We start from the raw sequence: 15,824 nt of genomic DNA, 5'->3' as shown, positions 1-15,824 counted from the left end.
AGTATTAAAGTAGGTTGAAGCACCTTTTTTTTTTAAAAAAAATTTACCCTTACCGCAAATTCAAAAAGATTTGGTGGATACATCAGGGGGATTCATTCACCCATAGTATTACATAACGTAGTAAAAAGGTTATGACGTAATTTGGAATGTATTAGACAGATTATACAAACGAACACGCCGGGGAAGCATTCACAACCATTACCACATGTATTGAAACATGAATGTTTAACTATTAGACAGATATTTAAATATAGTGGTCTTTCATATAAAATATATTAAGTACATAAATGAAAAAGGTACAGATACGCAGTAACAAATTTGAAAAGTCATTTGCAATAGTCTGTTAACACAGTGTTAATAAAACAAAGAAAGTTTTTTATAAGATTAATAACAATGGATTAGTGAAGAATCCATTACTAAGATTTAGAGAACTCAATGCAAAGTGAAGAGTAGAAACATCGAGACTCTCTTGCCAAAAATATTGTATATAGAACTTTCAGCAGGGAAGGTAATGTTAGTCCTCTTTTGGGATATTGAAGGCAAATTATTTGGAGAATGGAGCCACATTACACGTACTAACTATGCTAGTTTAGTTTCAAAATTACAATAATAAAATAAAAACGCCGGGATAAATTGAAGATGTTTTCTTGCATCAGGAGAATACACCCACTTACATATTCGCTAAAGCAATTACCGTAATAACTCAGACAGAAATTAGTTGAGTTTTTGCCATATTATTTAGATTTGGCCACCAGCCATTATAGGATTATTTCGATTATATCAAAACTTCAGGAGCATTTGCGTGTTAAGAAGTGAACAATTTTATTTAGATATAAAAGTCATATGTGTGGTACCAGATTCAGTACAGTTTGCAGATGTTGAAAAATCTGTCGAGACGCATGAAAAAGAAAAATATTGTGTATCCTATATGGAGACTATATTAAAAAATAAATTATAAAAAAAAACGAAATTATTTTTTCCCTACTCAACAGTTTTTTATCAATCCATTAGAAAATAACCTTATTTATAGAATAATATAATTCATGAAATAATACTCACTGGTTCGCCTTTAGGTCCGTCAAGTCCAATGGGCCCCTGAAAAAATAGAATTGAGGAACAAATTGTATCATTTCTTTGATAATTATGGAAAGGTGAATTGTCACAAATGGCTATCCTATATTATTCACATCCAAAGCAAATTTCATCGACGACATTAATTTTTTGTCGATACTTTCTGCTTGAGACAGAATTGTATCAGTAGCTGTTATCAACAGATTCCCCATAGAAGGACATACATCTGTATGTAGTTTTTTTCGTTCTAATTTTTCGGGATGTAGAATTTCTAATTATAGTTTAAGCTCTTCTTTTAAAAATTAAGTATTTCTTGGTTATTCATAAATTTCACTTAAGCTAACAATTATTTTTGGAAGACTACAAAGTTAAATAAATAGAAATCGTATTCAGTGTTATTATTTCATCAGTAACAGAAGTATCTGTAAGTCTTCCTCAAAAAATTGGCACGGCAGAAGGATTATATATGTAAATATCGAAGTAATCAAAATTTTGCGGAGCTTTGAACATGCCACTATTATACTATACGTATGTACATTTCCTTCTAATTTTCTGTTATGTTTCATTTTTCTTAAAAATTTGCTCTTGAAGATCTGGAAAATATAAATTATTGTGAAATAGCCCGTAAATGTGACAATTTCCTCTCCACTGATTAAATACCAGAAAGCAGAGTTAATAGATTTATGTAATTGTTAATAGTGCATGTTAGGTAATGAATGAGAGCAAAGATGCAGATGTCTAATATCTGTCATATGATGATGGAATTCGTTTTCAAAACTTCAATATAGCGAAATTTATTTATATATTCTCGGAAATAAAAAAGCAACAAAGACATCTGCAGAAGCAAAGTCCGTGACTGGTTTTCGTAATTTATCTTTTAGATACCTACATACGTATAAATTTAATCAGCATTGTTTTAAAGTATACTTTCTGTAGGCTCTTAAAAACGATTGCTCATTCTCCTCTTCATATTCAGTTAGTTAACAACACAATGAGTTCGTTTCAGGCGTGATCATAAAAAGAAATAGTTACACGATAAATCTAATGAATGTGGCGATCATTCTGGTACTGATTAAAAACTTGACATTTGCCGAGTCGTGTTTCTTGTATAAATCATGTTAATTAGACAATTCACATTTCTTATTTCGATTTCAGCAATAAATTTCGGTTCATAATTTGGAGACAAAACGTTGCCAATGTTGTTCGAACTTTAACTTATCTGAAGGAATGATGACTGTATCACCACTTCGTTATCTAAATTATAACTAGCAGAATTCTGAATATTCAGGCAATTTTGACCAGTGGGGAAGTGAACGTCATATTTTTTCAATCCATAAAATGAAGGCAATTTGAGACAGTATTAGTATATGGTTTTCAGATCATATCACTTGGAACTTAACACAATATGAAAATGTGAATTATTAGTATGTAGTAGTTGTAGTACTGAACCGAAATACGGAGTAATCTCCACTCAACGACAATTCAATGTAAAAACAGGATTAGCACCTCATGATGAAGGACGAACTTCCATGTAGAACTTCCATTAGACTTATATCACAATGCTCTAAAGTTTTTAAGAAATTGGGATGCTGTTTAGATATGACAGACGTATTCGTATTTTGAGAAAAATTAAGAAAACATTAACGTTAAAAAGATAAATTACTTTGAAAACTATGGAAATGGTTCATAACTAGTAAAGAGGAAATATGACGAAGTAAAATTATCATAGAACTGTTTCCAACCAAAGCGAAAAAATGGTCACACGAAAATACACAAAGCAACTTCTAGCCGTTTACAGTCCAAGAGATAACCAACTTAGTTGGAAGTATCCAAAATGGTAAAGCACCAGTACACTATAAAGATACTAGCAAACTGCGCACAAAACTGGATCAAAGACATCATGAACTATTCACTGTCAAAAGAATCTTTTCCCGATAGATGGAAGCTTACCAAGGTCATCTTGATCCCAAAAATTGATTCCAACTCTGATAACTGATCAGAAAAAAACTAACCAGAGAGATAGAATTGAAAGACGGATTACACAAATACCAGTTTGGTTTCTGCAAAGGCAAATCCACTGTCGATGCAGCACTGTGGGTATTACAAGCGATCAGGTAATTCAAAATGAAATGCTGTGTACTAGCAGCAATAGACGTGCAATATCCTTTCAATACTTCTAGTCACAAATTGATCATAAATCGATAAAAAAGCATCTTTAAATACTTGGTCGACTTAGTATCTAGTTACTTCAAGTCAAGAAAGATAGTCCTAGAGAATAAGGAAACACTTGAAGTGGGCTCAGATGTTCCTCGGGGTTCAGTACTAGGCCCATTATGAAACGATTATCAGACAATGTCCTTAGCCTGGAATTGACAAGAGATTCTACAACCATTGCAATCGCCGACGAAAGGGGATAGAATAGTCCCCCCTTACATCATCAAACACTTAGGAATCCTAGTTGACTACCTTCCAAAAACTCATTGAATATATAGCACAAAAGACAGAGAAGAAAATTTCAAAATTAATGAGGATTTTGTACGGAACACCTGTGTGGAAGAAGGCTGTCGTTACAAGAAGAACCAATACAATACTGAATCGATCACAGAGGTACATACATCTGCGTTTAGCGTCAGTATTTAGAAAAACCTGCAGGTAATAACGGGAATCCCACCAATAAACTTTATTATAACGAAAGAAGCTACATTCATGAAAACACTGAGAACAAACAAAATATAAGAAAAAGGAGAGCCAGAGAAAAACTCTAAGAACGTAGCTAGAACAATGGGAAAACGAGACAAAGGAAGTACAGTGGAAAAAAATGCTTAGTAGGTAATATCAGGTAGACTGCTGTAAAATTAGGGTATCTTTAGTGAAGGTAGCTTTTAAACGATTACTCGTATCATAGAGAAATGGAAAGTGCAAATAATTGTACCTGATTGTCGTTTTAATCCATATCAGTTGTCACTAATATAATAGCTTTGGTCCAAGGATTGTTAAAATATCATATTTTTTGTCGATATTAACGACATATTTCAACTTTTACACCAAGCGCTACTAAGCTGAAATCATTCGCTAAAAATCCAGGTAATATTTGCAATTGTCTTTATTGTTAAACTTCTTATGTTAGAGAATAAATTTAGAGAGTGAATTTACGAGGTGTGTCTATGGACTGAACATCACGTCAGTAACCAAATGTTGCGTCGCTAGTGTAGGCAGTTTTCCGAAAGTGATAATGAAAAGCGTAGAGGACGACTATCCCTCTTCCACGATGATCTTGTTTAGTTTAATACGTTACTGAAAATATGAATCCTTTTCGTTTCAGAATAACTTTCTGGATTTGCCTCGTATTTATTTAAAGACTTCTAAAGACCACAAATTTAACAAACATGTCCCCTATACAAGTTTCCTATTAAATCTCGTTCTTTGTAGAACGTAATTTGCGATAGATTATATTAAGGATTGTTAATAAAATTAAAGGCAACCATAATTTGATTTACTTTGATAAATAGTTAGATTCACTTTGTCAATTGAGTAATGGAAAGGAAAACAAAGTGGAGACAAAATAAAAACATTTCAGTCTGAAATTATTCTAAAGTATAGTTTGTGTCATTTAGATGATATAATTTTTAACATCACAAAAAATACGAACCGTATCATCTTCAGTAAAAGTTTTCAGATACTTTATTGTTTCCCCAATATTTTTTTGGCTTATTATCGAAAATTTTGTATTTGACCCGAATAGTTTTATGATTCACCCATTTAAAATTCTTATCGATGATCTGGAAAACATTAACAGGTATATTGAGTAAACCCGTTGAGTCAAATATCTTGGTCTATCTTTTACTATGGGATAAAAGCTCATTACATATGATGTTAGTTGATGAGTTACGATGAAAAAAAGAAGGTTGATTACTTAAAATTGAAAGATGGAATATCTTTTAGTGTCTACCTTTTGTTTGTTTTGTCAATTTCAAACTAATTAAGTTAGTTGAAAAACGCTATTTTGTGAGAAAGTTTACAAACCTTAGAACAACACACAACTATTTTTCTGGTAATTACTAAACAAAGTTTGGATGTGGAGTAGAATCATACAACTTCAATCATTTTTTATAATAAGTGTAGTACGCTATGATTTTCTGTATATAATTTGATCTGCAGTCTATTTCTCTAAGGTCAAACAATAAATTTTAGCTTACGCATCGAAAATAAAATAATTTCGCATGAATTATATTGTTGTTGTTATAGTAACTCGCAACTCAGTTCTTCTACCGTGAAAAGTTGTGAGATCCATGTAATACCAAGTCGGTTGATCTATTCAGTCCCTACTTAAGGGATTTTCTGTCTTAAGATATTACGTAATTAGATAATCTAACAACATCTTATAGTTACCACATTAATATTAAAAATATTTTATGTTCAAATAGAATACATTGATTACAGTATAGTTATATATACAGTACAGCTTTTTCTTGCACGATCTGGCGAGAGCATTGCAGTGTCCCCAGATATTTCGCTTTAGTTCTGTTATTCTGTAGATTATGTTTGCAAAAAATTGTCATCAAACTTTATGAATCTAATTCCAAACTTCTCTATTTCTCAACTTATATCATATTCTATTGAAAATTAATTGCAATAAATACATTAATGTCTGTAACTAAATTTAAGACTTCGGTATATTAAAAACTTTTATGTTTATTTTAATAATTCCATTATGCAACCAATAACAGGAAATTATTTGCATCAATTTCAATGTTTATTCTATCATAATAATAATTTTATAAATTATGTCATTTTTAGTAAGAAAAAGTCAAGAAAACTTGACTATTTCGACGCAGGATTGGTTAAAGGAGATTGAGTATCCAATTAATGTTTAACTATTATACAGAGTTGTGATATATATCCAATAATAATTCTTAATAATTAAAGCTCCTAATCAAACTTTCTCACCATTATTGGGGTATATAATTTCATGTGACTCAATAAAATGGTACTCTATTTATGTGATTTGCTTTCCAAAGAGGAAACTCCACCACGATCTGAAAAATTCTCCAGAACTCATAATTTCCTCAATCTTATTTTTGTGTAGTCCCTTATATAAAATAGAAATGTTGCAGTAGACTTGATTTAAAACAATACTGATGCATTCCACATGGAAAATATTTATGAAAGGAATGGACAATACATAAAAATAAAAGAGATGAATTTTATTAGAACATCAAAAGGTAGAAAAGTTCTTGAAAAGATTGGTTCAATATTGGAATAGAAATGCGATGAGAATGATTTGACCAGGAAAATAATGGAAGCAGGTGAACAAAAAAAATGAAGAGTAAGAAGAAAATGGATTGAATCAACAGCGAAAAGCTGACGAAATAAAGAAAATACTTTAGCAGAAATGGAAGTACAACAAAGATGACTGGGTCTATTCTAGTATTTTCGAACTTATCAGTTATTGTCATATGTTTAATCCAACAAAGCTCCTTTTAACTAGTTGAGTTTCTCAGGATGTTCAATAGACGCTAAAATTAGATATTTCTAAACAAGATTTTAGATACGTGTTTTGTATGCTTAATGATTTCTTCTTTCCTCATTTTCAGCGTTTGTTCAAATGAGATAAACAGTCTATTCTACATTTTCGTTCATCCTTTGTTGTTCAGAATATAGAATTAAGAAGAATATGTTCTATAGTATTAATTCGACTAAGGGGTATTATACGAGGTATGGTCATAAGATATTGTAATTTATTTGATTAAAAAGCTAACATCTAATTTAAATTAGTGTCCTTGTACCGAACATTTTAGCATGTTTTTTTTTCGGAATGGCTTTCATTGAACCTAACTTTCCAATTTCTAAAATGTTCTGAAAACGTTTCCCTTTTGATACTTGCAGCACGATTTGTAGTCATGTTGCAGAACAAAGCAGTGGAGCCTTTTTCACATATCGTTTCGTAAAATACTTCTTTCGCCAGTTTGAATGAAAATTTCCACTTTTTTTGTTTTTGATTTATAACAGTTGTTTCTAAATAAGACATTTCCACTTTTAAATCAAAATATCAGTGTTTAATGTTCCTATATTGTCACTATAGGCACTTTTTAACATTTTGTAGATTCGTTGGCACTTTTTCCAAGTTTAAGCAACATTGATCACTGATAATTCAAGATCTATATTTCAAGAAAACATAATCGCACTAAAGCAGATATAGAAGCAGATTGAAACGGGTTCCAAATTAATTCACCTTATTTTTTTCATCATATTTTCCTACAGTGATCTTTGAAATTCAATCCTGAAATGGAAAATAATGGGCAGCTATCATTTTTAGAAACCTTAGTGATTAAAAATAAGAATAAGTTAGGATTTGATGTACTTAGGCAAAACGCCGTTAATGCAGGTACATCCTGGTTAATTGTTTGATCAATTTTCCACTTATATTGGAAGATATAATAAGGAAACTACTTTTATTGAAAATGTGGCTATATTTAACGCTAAAGATAAGAAAATTGAAGATAAGTTTTTTAACCATCATAGGTTTAAGAAATATCTTTGTGAAACCTCTTTCTTTCAAGAAACAAAACAAAACAGAAATCAATCGCTCTGATACCTTTTAATCCTGTTTAAATAAAAGGATAAGAAAACATATTCAAGAGAATAGATTTGAAATTAGTTTATAAATCCAATAATACATTAAAAAAATTGTCGGATAATCTCCGTATCTGATTTGGAAAATCAGCTGTAATGATAGTGACAAGAAGGATGTTGAGAAAACTAAGAGGTCTGTTAATATCCAGTTTAAAGAGCACCATATTATATAAAACATTGAATAGGGACAATGAGACTATTCCTTACAGTCCACTCTATAAGTTATGAGTAAGGGAATGAATGTGATAATATTTTTCCAGCTGGAAGTTTTTTCGCATCGAGATGTTCATTGCTGGGAAAATTTAATAAGTTTTAGTTTATTTTTAATCTCTGGAGATTGGTTAACAAAACACGCGTCAGACAGTGCAATTGTATGTGTTGGTGTATTGTTAGCGTAAACATGAAAAATTATTTTTTAATGAATGTAGTACATAAACAAAACATGAAAATCGAACACGTAAAAATGAATAAAAGTCTATTTACTGTTATATTTAGGGGGATAATAAAACAAATATCAATAATTGAGGATAGCAAATAATTATTTCAAAATGTTTCAACATATTAGTTTCTGTTTTTTCTAAGTTTTGTTTTATTTTAGTAAGTAGTATTTTTAAATTAGCTAATCACTCTCATTACCAAATATTTTGTAATTGAAAGGTAAAATGAGGATAAGAAGCTAATACAAACTTACTTATTGTACTAAAATAATTGCAAAAAATAATATTACGCGTTTTGCGAAGATCGAAATATATTCTTTTGGAGTCTCGATTAATTGATATAATACTTATTTAAGCAATGCTTTGCTATATCATTAATTAATACAAAAAGTTACTCTATTCATTTGAAAACAAATTTATTATGATTATGATTCACTAATCGCATTAAAATGATTCCAGCAAATATGATTCCTGTATATGGCTGCACAATCCACACCAAAGTTATTATTTAGTTGTTAATAATCGTAGAATGAGTTTCACATTGGTTAGACTTTCACCACCACCGTAACAAATAAATGAAACAAACCGGAAATCCCGGAAATCCGCGCACCCCAGTCTGGCCCTGCAACAGATTGTTTGTGTCACAACATAAATATTTTAAATTAGATACTGCACGCTACACTTCCAAGAAAATAAATGAAAACAATAATTTTCGGTATATAATTTGTAGGTTCGTACAAAAAAATAAATGTACGAAATTCAAAGGTCATTAATTAGAGTAGGAAGTTAGATCTGTGTTCTTGGGACAAGAAAGAGGAATAAATTTGAAATATCTCATTTAAACAACTGCAAACAGACATAATTAACTTAAACATTAATATTATTCTTGTACCTTCTGGAATAACCTTAGAAAAACACTTGTAAGAAATTTTATTAACAATTAACCTGTACATGCTCAGGCATCAATAAAAAGTGATCGATGTCTGCTTTTGGCTTCAGAATCCCATCAACTTTAACTTCATAGATTAACTGTACCAAAGGATCTGAGAGGATGTGCTGATACATATGTTACACATGCTCCTAGATGTGATTTTAATCAGTTTAGCTTCTTGAATGGGACCATGGAGTAATTAACAGAATTCGTTATGGTGATGATTAGCAGGCATTGGGATTGAATACAAATGTTGTTTAGTCAAACTTTATGGTCTGTAGCCGGCAGCTATACCTCAACAGATCACTACAGATAAATATCATCACTGTTTTGTAACGATAGTCTGAACTGAAGACAAAAAATGGTTAAATATTATATTTGATGTGTGCTGTTGTACGGAGCTGGAGTCTGGACACTAAAGGCCACCACAATCAACTGTATAGAAGCATTTGAAATGTGGTTGAACAGATGAATGCTAAGAATACCATGGGTAGCTATATAAGAAAACGAAGCAGTCTTAAACAGGGCAAAAGTATTTCGTGCACTTTTGTCTGTCAAACCTGTATTATGTCCTTAGTAAAAATCGTGAAGGGATTCTACAACATATGACGAAGAGCAAAATATAGGTCCGCAAAGGCTTAGGTAAAGAATAAATCTCCTAGTTGAGGAACATCCGGGAATGGAAGCATGGAACAAGTGTTTAGAGTAGCTGAAGCAAGAGATACATTCGCGTTGTGATTTCTAATGTCAGGGGGGCCTTAAAAGACACGATAAGAAGAAGAGCTTTTTGGAAAATATTCATAGATCAATGTACAATATGTAGTCGTGCATTTTCTCATTGGAAAAATACTTGTGTACGTCCATATAGGCAGTAAAGTGGTTTATGGGATACCATGAATAATAAAAACGATTTTCAATTAATTCCCATTGCTTGCACACGTACATGTGTGCTATCCAGTTTAAGAAAATGTTTTTTATTTGAAATTTCCTCGTTTTTGTTAATTTTAGTCATTAGTATGTCGAATATAATCAAAAAGTTGCAACAGTTCTGGCATAGAATCTATTTGTAGTTTATATATTCGCAAATTTACTAATACTCTTCTCTATAATGAACAAACTAGTGGGTTGTAGTCGCTTCCTCTTTAATATCCTGCCCAATCACCAATCGATTACTAGAGTTTAATTGACTTTGCCCACATCATTTCAATTTCGTAGTTCCATCGAAGATCAGAGATAATTCAAATCACATTTTTCAATGCGTTGAATCATACAAGGGATACAAAAGTCATACAACAACAGATTAATTGAATCATTATTGCTATAACTGTCGTTTGTGTATTAATCAATAATCGAATTTGAATGAAGATTATACTAAATTCACATATTGACGATTCCATTTCAATTAGCAGTCATCATATAATAGGTTTCTGGTTAAAAAATTGTAACCATTAAGAATAACCACAAATAACTCTTCATTCTTTATTTTTTATATCATATTTTATCTGAGGTATACGATTGGAATTGTATGTATTCTTTCTTCTACCCATTTCCTACTTGTTAATCTCGAGATTGAGAGTCTCTATTTTATATCTTCAGAATCAGATGTTTTCAAGGAGCACTCAACGTTCGACATACGACAATTTCCACGAAATATCTCCTATCGAAGACTCTATTCCTCTAACTACTGGATTTGACATTAAAATGGCCATATACATATAACATTCGCTAAAAAATGTTCAGCTTCTTGATATGTGTGCCTCTCAATGTATCACTCACAAACGTAAATAGGAATGAAGCAAATATATGTAGAAATTCGGTTTCTAAGAGTATTTAAATAAAAAATGAGCACCAAAGACACAAATATGGAAACTGAGGATTAGGAAATAATATTCAAAATTGTTCAACCAATTGAAAATGATCAAATTGGCGAAAACCAAATTTATCTCCACCCATATATAATCTAAAATTGAAAGCATCGAAAGCATATTGTAGCGAATTTGCAAAAACTATTTTTCAACATACAAAATAATAACAAAATAACTCATAATGGTTCAAAGTAACTTTGCTACAGTGTTCTCTAAGTGTACAATTCAAAGTTATGCTAATGGATGACTACGTTCGTGACAACACTTATATTTCATCAGTTAACATCTTTCATTTACTGAGTGTAGAACTAAAAATTTCCGGTTAAACTAAATAATATATTTGAATTTATATAATGAAGGCTGTGTTTTATAATTATTGTTATTAAGAATTAGTCAGTACTTGTCTTGATTTTAGGTCTGTTTTAATGTTTGTTGTTGTGCATTTAGGGCTTTAGTGGAAATTTTTTTCTTGTAGTACATCTGTACTTTATGCTTTCAACATAAGTCGTAGACAGTACCCGAATGATGAACAAATATCTAGCATTTGGAAAAATATGTGTGAAAACGAGATAGACTGTTCTGATACCGATAGTATTGCTGATCATATGTGTGAACCAGATTCAGAAGAGAAAGAGAACAATGAAATCCAACCAAAAAACATAGATAGAGAGAATTTTGGAAATTGTACAGCAGAATATTTGAGATAAATTGTATAAAAATTGCCTAAAATACATAAAGCATGAAAGTAAAATAATCTGTAATTAAACGACCCTCTTGACATTCCAATGCAACATCGATTTTTCACAAGAAGTCATGGATTATAACTTACATGTCACCAAAGCAAATCAAATAATTTCGGCTGCTAATTCTAAGGTAATTTATTGAAATCTCTTTTAACATATTCGTAAAACATATAAAAAGTATTAGATCTTAACCATCTAGGCTACATAGATTTCGACCTCCTATTGATCATCTAGATACACTTGCTAGTATTTCTTTCGAATTTATGAACTCTCAGTCTTCTTCGATCTGACTTTGCGATTGGTGAATAAAATCCTCAGGTTTGACCAACAAGAAACTCGCAAAATTTATATTGAAACTTTGAATGTGATTAAAAACTACTGAAAGTTATTAGATATAGTGATAATTTGTGACGAAACCTGGTTTTTTACCTTTTATTCTTATAATCTTGAAACAAAGCACAAATCCATACACTGGAGCTCAACTTCGCCAAAAATTCGATGTTAATAGTTTTTTTCGAATTACATGGAATTATATATCTTCACTGGATTCCTGAAGATAAAACTATTGAATAACATTATTATGTTTATTATGTTTTATAGCTCCAATCTTGTTTAATTTAATATACACACCTCGTATACTATTGGTGCCATAAGGCGTAATCAAATTGCAAATTAGGAAGTAGAATAACATAGAAATAAAAGAAGAACGTGGTAGCTCCATGGAACATTGCACAACAACTGATGTTGTAGAACTCTTGTCTTTAATATGGGAAAATAATAACTATTTTTCTTCTCTATTAACTAAATAAAATTAATAAAATATTCTAATGCAACATGGCAAAATAATCCACACAAGGTATGTCCATCTAATGGCCAGTTTTATGAACCGATCCTGAAATCAACTGAAGAGCAGAAAATGATATTTGTGAAATTCCTATCAATTACTTAATGTTTGTTGAAATCAAAATCATACTGAAATGTGGAAGTTCTTCTTTAGAAAAAATCAAGAAATGCCAGATGAGGTTGCTCATTGGTATTTGCAAGTTTCTAGACGGTTTTGAATTTAGATATTCACATTTATGTGTAGAAAAGGTGATGATGTTCTATGTTTTACTGAAAAACTCGCAGTTTTCCTACAGCGAAACCTATTTAAATTTAAATATAAACAATTATTTCTTTGAATTTTTTAATATTATTTCTCACTTTTGGAGCTACTGGTGAACTAAAAATAATAATTCATTAATAAGCATGTCTTACATTTGAGGGATAACACATATTCCAAGACGAAGATTCGTTTAATTAGACTCCGGAAGGTAATTAGTAACATGAGTGTGCTCAGTGATAAAATTAAATCCTAAATATTTTAGAAGTTGATTTTTTGATTTATTAATATTTCTAATTGAAATTTTTCTGTAAAATGCTGATAATATCACATATCTTGCTCGAATTAATGAAATTCTCCTATTTATATATTACTACAATGTTGTTAAGTAAACACCCAACGAATCGTTTCGTTTTTAATAATTTATTACCAATATTTCTATTTCTTAGTACATGAAAGCATGCTCTGAGATTTAGCACCTTATGTCTAGAGTTTTTATTGACCAATTATACCATCTGGAACAGTGTTTCCCAATCTTTTTTGAGCTACGCCAACTTTAGCCTTTCTAACATTCGTACGCCCCCCTATATACATTACTTTTAATATTAAAAAACATAATAGAAACTTATAGATTTTAGAATAAAATCCCTATCATCAGGTAATGGTTAACGAAACACAATAAGTAAACGTTCAGGTGCGAAAAACTGTATCATTTAGCGAGACTTTAAGTTCGGGGTTCCCCGCAGGGATATTTACTTGACAACGCCAAACACCAAGTTGATATTTTGATCTCGTCAAGCCAGGTTAAACCTAATAAATAAATTTGGCACCGAAATCTAGCATTGAATTCAAATGACCCGGAGCGAAAGGGTTTAACACGAATCTGACTATATTTCGAATTATCTCCCTTAACAATAAAATTCTCCCCTGTGGGGTGTGGGCTCCACGTTGGGAAGCACTGATCTGAAAGATCAATAATTGGTAATAGAAGGTTAGTTAGTTCTGTTATTTGGTCAGCATTAGAACATTTTTTTGATAAAATCATATATTTATCAGCAAAAGCTGCTCAATAACGCTTAAGTGTAAAGTACTAAAAATTCTCAATAACCTCCTAAAACTTTAATAGTATATTTGTAATACTAACTAATTAATAGAGCCAACTGCTCTAAGGCCAATTTCTGATCTTTCAAATAATGCAATTGAGCAATCGAAGTTCCCCAAATAAGTAGCTAAAATAGGGAAGCAGTCGAAGCAGCTGCACAAAACTACAAGGAAGCTCGAAGCGATTTGTTCGCAAATAAAGAACGGAAAAAATGAGATAGATACATGTAGAAGCATAGACATTCCTAAAACGTAAAGCCCACAAACAACGTAAGGTGCAAGAGTACAATTCGGAGCATCCATGCTAAGTTTTGTTACTTACAAATTTTGTGGCTTTTCTTGTGAAAATTCAAACACAAATGCATTATATAAATGTAATTTTGCATTATTTTCTATTGCCTATAATGATGACATGTTTGAAATGAAGCAAAAAATGATATTTTGAAAATGATTTCAGCAGAATGGAGAAGAAAAGAATAAAAAAAAATTATGTTATACCGGAAAACCATTCTTGCCCGGTGTTCCTGCTACCCCCTGAGAAATGAAAAAATAATAATAAAAAAATAGAATATGCAACATTTCACAATAATCTTTTACATATAAAACATACAAAAAAACCTGCGACGAATATTTGATTAATATGAATCATGAAAAAATACATTTCTTATTGATTATCGGTTAGTTAACATACTCGTACATGTCAATCTATGGTTGGGTTCTAAGTATAAAGTTATATAACAACCACTAGACTTCAATATTGTAAAATATCGATTATACAGTACCTATTTTCGTCATTTTGTATAGAAATTACAACTCACGCAAATAATTAAATGGCAGAACTATTTATTGCCATTGATGGGTCCTTCCTAGCTTCTACCGTTTCGAGGTTGGTTATTTTTGATTACAGTAGTCTATCCAGTCTACGGTCTATCCAGGGGACCATTCTTTTTTAGTTTCTGGTATTGTTTGTTCCAAGTAGTGGTTATGATGGATGTTATGTTATGTTATGGACATTTAGGTGATTTTCTGTTCTATCGTGGTGTTTTGTTGACACCTTTCATAAATGATATAGTAAGATCTTCATGCAGTATTTGGTTCGATACGTAGCAGGGTATTTTGGTTATTATACGTAGAGTTTTAGACTAACCTATTTATGTATAAAGCTATACTTAATTTGTTTGAGCATCCCAATATTTCTATTTAGTATAGCCATATAGGTTTTATGCAATGACTAAACACAAGAGGTACTGAAATAGTCATAAGTGCACTTCTTGAAAACAGGAAAAGGGGAGACACCCTGTACGAGAAAATCAGAAAAAAAAACAAAAGAGATCTGATACAATCTTTTCTCATAAAAACAAGTAGCCTGAGTCTTCATAGGTTTAAGAAAAGACAATCAATCCTGAATTCACTAGCATTTTAAGTGTTCCAAGTGCATCTACAACAGAGTTTATACCTTTTTTCATGCAAGAAAAGACTGTGAAAAAAAACTGGCACCTGGAGTAATGGAAAGGTTAGCGAATAAGATAAAAAACTAGGAAGATATAACTTTTATGACTTTTGTGGATTAAAAATAATAATCCAAATTAATAATAATAATTGCGTCAATTTAAAAAAATTTGATGAGAAAACTTGTAACAGACAATGTATAGAGAAGCAAAATTCGCAAACAAAAAAAACTGATGAAACAACATTTGAAATGAATATCACTTGACAGTGTACTGATGTGACGTCACCCAGTCAGCCATCTTGTCTAAAAAATCGTACTAGCTGAGTTATCCTCTTGTATATGGTCGTGGGTTAGATGATAGTTTTAAATAAAAAGTCGCAGAAAGTGTTGATACGATAAATTGAATTTATACAAAGAAAACAAAGTGCTTATGACCAGTTCTAAACGAAGCCATCGAAATCTGCATATAATTTTACTGAATTCAACACACT

The 15,824-nt window shown here is 31.1% G+C and overlaps 1 protein-coding gene across 3 annotated transcripts in view; it reads right to left on the bottom strand.

Annotated features, from left to right (window-relative positions):
* The window catches only part of LOC130441553 (collagen alpha chain CG42342-like), a 426,499-nt gene that overhangs the window by 63,621 nt on the left and 347,054 nt on the right, over window positions 1–15,824 (bottom strand). For all 3 annotated transcript variants that reach the window (XM_056775282.1, XM_056775280.1, XM_056775281.1), the window contains exons 3-4: window positions 14,382–14,417; window positions 1,060–1,095 (exon numbers count right to left, since the gene is read on the bottom strand). In XM_056775282.1, coding sequence (XP_056631260.1) covers window positions 1,060–1,095; window positions 14,382–14,417 — 72 coding nt within the window. The remainder of the gene's footprint in view (window positions 1–1,059; window positions 1,096–14,381; window positions 14,418–15,824) is intronic.

Source organism: Diorhabda sublineata, chromosome 3, assembly GCF_026230105.1.
Source record: "Diorhabda sublineata isolate icDioSubl1.1 chromosome 3, icDioSubl1.1, whole genome shotgun sequence".
NCBI classification, from domain to species: Eukaryota; Metazoa; Arthropoda; class Insecta; order Coleoptera; family Chrysomelidae; genus Diorhabda; species Diorhabda sublineata.
Note: the sequence above shows the minus strand (reverse complement) of the source record. Positions and strands in the feature narration are given on the sequence as shown.